The 3,544-nt window shown below is 29.6% G+C and overlaps 1 protein-coding gene across 1 annotated transcript; it reads right to left on the reverse strand.

Moving 5' to 3' along the window:
• Positions 1 to 226: 226 nt before the first annotated feature.
• LOC132748657 (acetylcholine receptor subunit beta-like) lies at positions 227 to 2,386 on the reverse strand. Its single transcript, XM_060738264.1, has 2 exons — positions 2,276 to 2,386; positions 227 to 721 (listed from the first exon to the last, which is right to left on the reverse strand). Exons 1-2 carry the CDS (start codon positions 2,384 to 2,386, stop codon positions 227 to 229), a joined length of 606 nt encoding a protein of 201 aa, XP_060594247.1.
• Between the last annotated feature and the right edge of the window lie 1,158 nt (positions 2,387 to 3,544).

The raw sequence follows: 3,544 nt of genomic DNA on the forward strand, positions 1-3,544 counted from the left end.
GCAATGAATTATTTGGTATCTTCTCAATTGCTGCAGTTGCAGAAAATACTAATGATAAATATAATGTTATTGCAAATGACAGTCTTTCCCCCGAATCTGGTCTAACGTAACATGTCGCCATATTAAGAAATGTCATAAGCGTTAAAGGCATATATATGTTAATGGTTATGAACGCGGGTCTTCTTTTCAAAGTCAATGATATACGAAGCATTGGAACAGAAACCTTTCAAATTCTTTTTTCTTGAATTAGAGAATTCGCTGTATTTAAACTTTTAATCACCCATTCGTCATTGTCCTCAAGTTCATCAATGTTACTTGATGGCGAATTAATTATCAATTCATTTGCGCCATAATTAGACACTATGATATTAATATTACAATGATGAATATCAAATGGATAAAGCGTTGTATCAACGTCGCATCTTGTGTCGTACGTACCTCCCAAAACCATTATAACATCTCCATTGTACTCAACCCAAGCAGGAAATACGCCATTACTGTTAAATGAAAACGCATCGTTGCGGCGTCCATTCATCAATTCAAATTCCGGTTTCCAGAATTTACCTTTGGGTAATTGAATACTCTCTTTTCCGCCATATCGAGAGGGGTCCCATGTTAGATATTCATCTTTCCAGCTGATTTCAAAGAAGGCGGATATAAGCGCCTCCCCTGTTGTGATGTCAAAATATTCAACACTTTTTAAATACTTGGTACAATTAACCTGGAAATAGAATTGAAACTGTTGTTGAATGATTTCATCAAAATCTAAATTTCTTTCATTAATACCATTACCATTAAAGGGATACTCAGGCAAAATAATGGCAAAAATATAAAAATGATTTTCTGTACTCAAATCACCCTAAAATGACATTTATTAAAGTCCCAAAATGAATTTCTGTATAAATTCTATATATTTTGGGTTTGAAGTTTAAATATATCTATATATGTTGAACGAAATGAATAAGTAATTTTGAAATATTGAATATATGTCCAACAAGGGGTAGCCATGTCAACGTTTCATACCACGGCAGTTTCTAGTTATCAATAATCACAGTTAAGACAGCATTTAGGCACCGAACATGAAAGGTTTAAACTTTACTTTGAAAGAGAAAATGTGAACGGCTGAGATCACAGCAAAAACTATAGACAACAAATAGACGAAGGCGTATGGGAGGACGCGGTCAAGACATGATCGGTAGATAAATGAGTATGGAAGGATGAAGTCAGTAGTAAAATGCCGTTTGTCATTTTCAGTTTGATTTACTTCATTTAACATCTAAAGAAATAGGAGTTCATATTTCAAAAGGTGATTTTTTTGTATATGCATCTGGTATAACACTGATATTTCTTAGGAAATTGTGGTTATTTTGACAGTTGGCATAACCATTGAAACTGTCCGTTTACAAATATTGTTAAAAGTCAACATATATTTTTCTTTAAATTTACCATAAATGTTACTTGATATATCAAAAATGTAGAATATTCAATGAAAAAAATGTTTCGATATTTTTTAATTATTTACAGAATTCATGTTTTTTGTTCTCATTTTTCGTTCCGTTAAAAAGCGTGAAAAACACATTTTCAAAAGAAATATAAAAAGATTATCGTTTGTTCATACAGAATTATTGTGTTTTATTTGTATAAAATTGTGCTTGTTGTGCTATCTAACAGCGTGGCTACTTTTGTGATATTTACTGTTACACTGGAAACTGCCATTTTAGAAAAAAAATCCAACTCGTCAACATATAGTTTTATTTTTATTTTTGAATTCATCATTAATTTAATTATAAAATGTTTTTTAAAATTGTATGAAAGTATTTTTTCGATATTTATAAATATTTTCAGAATTCATGTTTATTTTTGTCACTTTTGTTCAGTTAAGAATCTTGAAAAAACTCATATTTGAAAGAAATATATTCAGATTATTATTTGTTGCATACAGAATCATAAGATAAAGTTATCTTTGTGTAAAATTGTGCTTGCCGTATGTATTAAGCTGTCATATACATGTTTTATTTTCTAAATTACAGTTTCGCTATTTTGAGAGTTTTGATATACAAGTATACGGTTACCATGGAAGCTGCCATTTTACAAAAATTCAACATGTCGACATATGTTCGTCTTTTATTTTGGAATTCACAATTGAATTTTACTAATCATATAAAAAATTTAGAAAATTCTATGAAAGGATTATTCTTTCCTAAAACTGTAGAAAATGTTTTAATCAATGTAAAATAATGCTAATAAATAATTAAAAAGTACAATAATATCATACCTGTATTTTATTTGACTGGTTTTGTAATGGTCGCAAGATTTTGTTGTATTTTGTTTCATTGAATAGATGTCCAACTAAATCATTCATTTCCTCGTACGTTTGTCCAAGCATAATCGCTAAATTACAAGTAATTAACATACAAACATATACCATTAACATCCTGTTGTGATGTTTTATTTAAATATTTATATACAGTTTAAGTTAAAAACTTGCCGAAATTTTACACCATTACAATTATTTCTTTTCAGCGCTTTATATGATACACTTTTTTCTCTCCCACCTGTTGAGATCAAAATGCTTAAATGTTGCTGATGGAAGTTTACAACAAAATAAAGAAAGAACTGTTCTGTTGAATAGGAACATTAATTACTCAGCATAGTAATGCATGATCTGATATGGCAAGGGTTATTGATATTTGCGTGGTTGTAAAACAATAAGACCTATAATATACTACTTCAGCAAAATGTTTATTGATTGAGTTCTTTATTGACCAGGAAGGAATCAGTAACAACTTAGAAGGCAGGTTTATTACCAGAGTAATGGCACAAACCAGTACTAATTCTGTAAACATACAAAAACATTGCGATATATATGCGAAACAGCAATTTTCAGGAAGAGTAAAATACTGAATTTCTGTTTACGAGGTATAGTCTAAAATTTCTGGCGCCAGTATTTTGAGACTTTCATGAAAGAGTATTATTCACTTTAAGAAAAGTCAAATTATTTCTGAAATGCTCCGTACACGGGTTGCCGGCGTGTTTCATGTGATAAATAATATCCAAATATTTTCTAAATTGATTTTTTTCATACATGTTGCTACTCAAATTACTTAAAAATACCTTCATGGAAAATTTCATGACAATCTTTTTAAACAGACCAGTCCGGGAACTTTTTGACTATACCTCGTAGTAATCATTTTTTATTGCCATTTTCACAAAAATTATTTTACGACTTTTCGAAGCACAGAAACAAAAATGTTATCTACAATTCGTAACTAGAAAAATATCAGATTCGACATTTTCTCTAAAAGAAAGTCTTCAAACGGAAATATATTGTTCCATAAGTGGTTTTTGAACATTTTTACTTTTTTTGGCATGATGATCATGAAATATAAAAAAATCCCCTTTTTTACAGAGTATAATAAACCAAACTCTAAACTGCAAACACTAACAGCATATTAGGCAAAATTATATCAATAGAACTTTTTCTATTTTTCTATCTGTTTCCTATTTTAAGTCGAAAATAGTAAACATTTCATTGCACAAATTT

This window comes from Ruditapes philippinarum, unplaced genomic scaffold, assembly GCF_026571515.1.
Source record: "Ruditapes philippinarum isolate M1 unplaced genomic scaffold, ASM2657151v2 ctg6940_1_1_1_1, whole genome shotgun sequence".
In the NCBI taxonomy this organism is placed as follows: domain Eukaryota; kingdom Metazoa; phylum Mollusca; class Bivalvia; order Venerida; family Veneridae; genus Ruditapes; species Ruditapes philippinarum.

Coding starts and splice junctions, on each gene's coding strand:
- LOC132748657 (XM_060738264.1), bottom strand. CDS start 2,386: ATGCTTGGACAAACGTACGAGGAAATGAATGATTTAGTTGGACATCTA. Junction 722..2,275: donor ACCAGTCAAATAAAATACAG/GTATGATATTAT, acceptor TTCTATTTCCAG/GTTAATTGTACCAAGTATTT.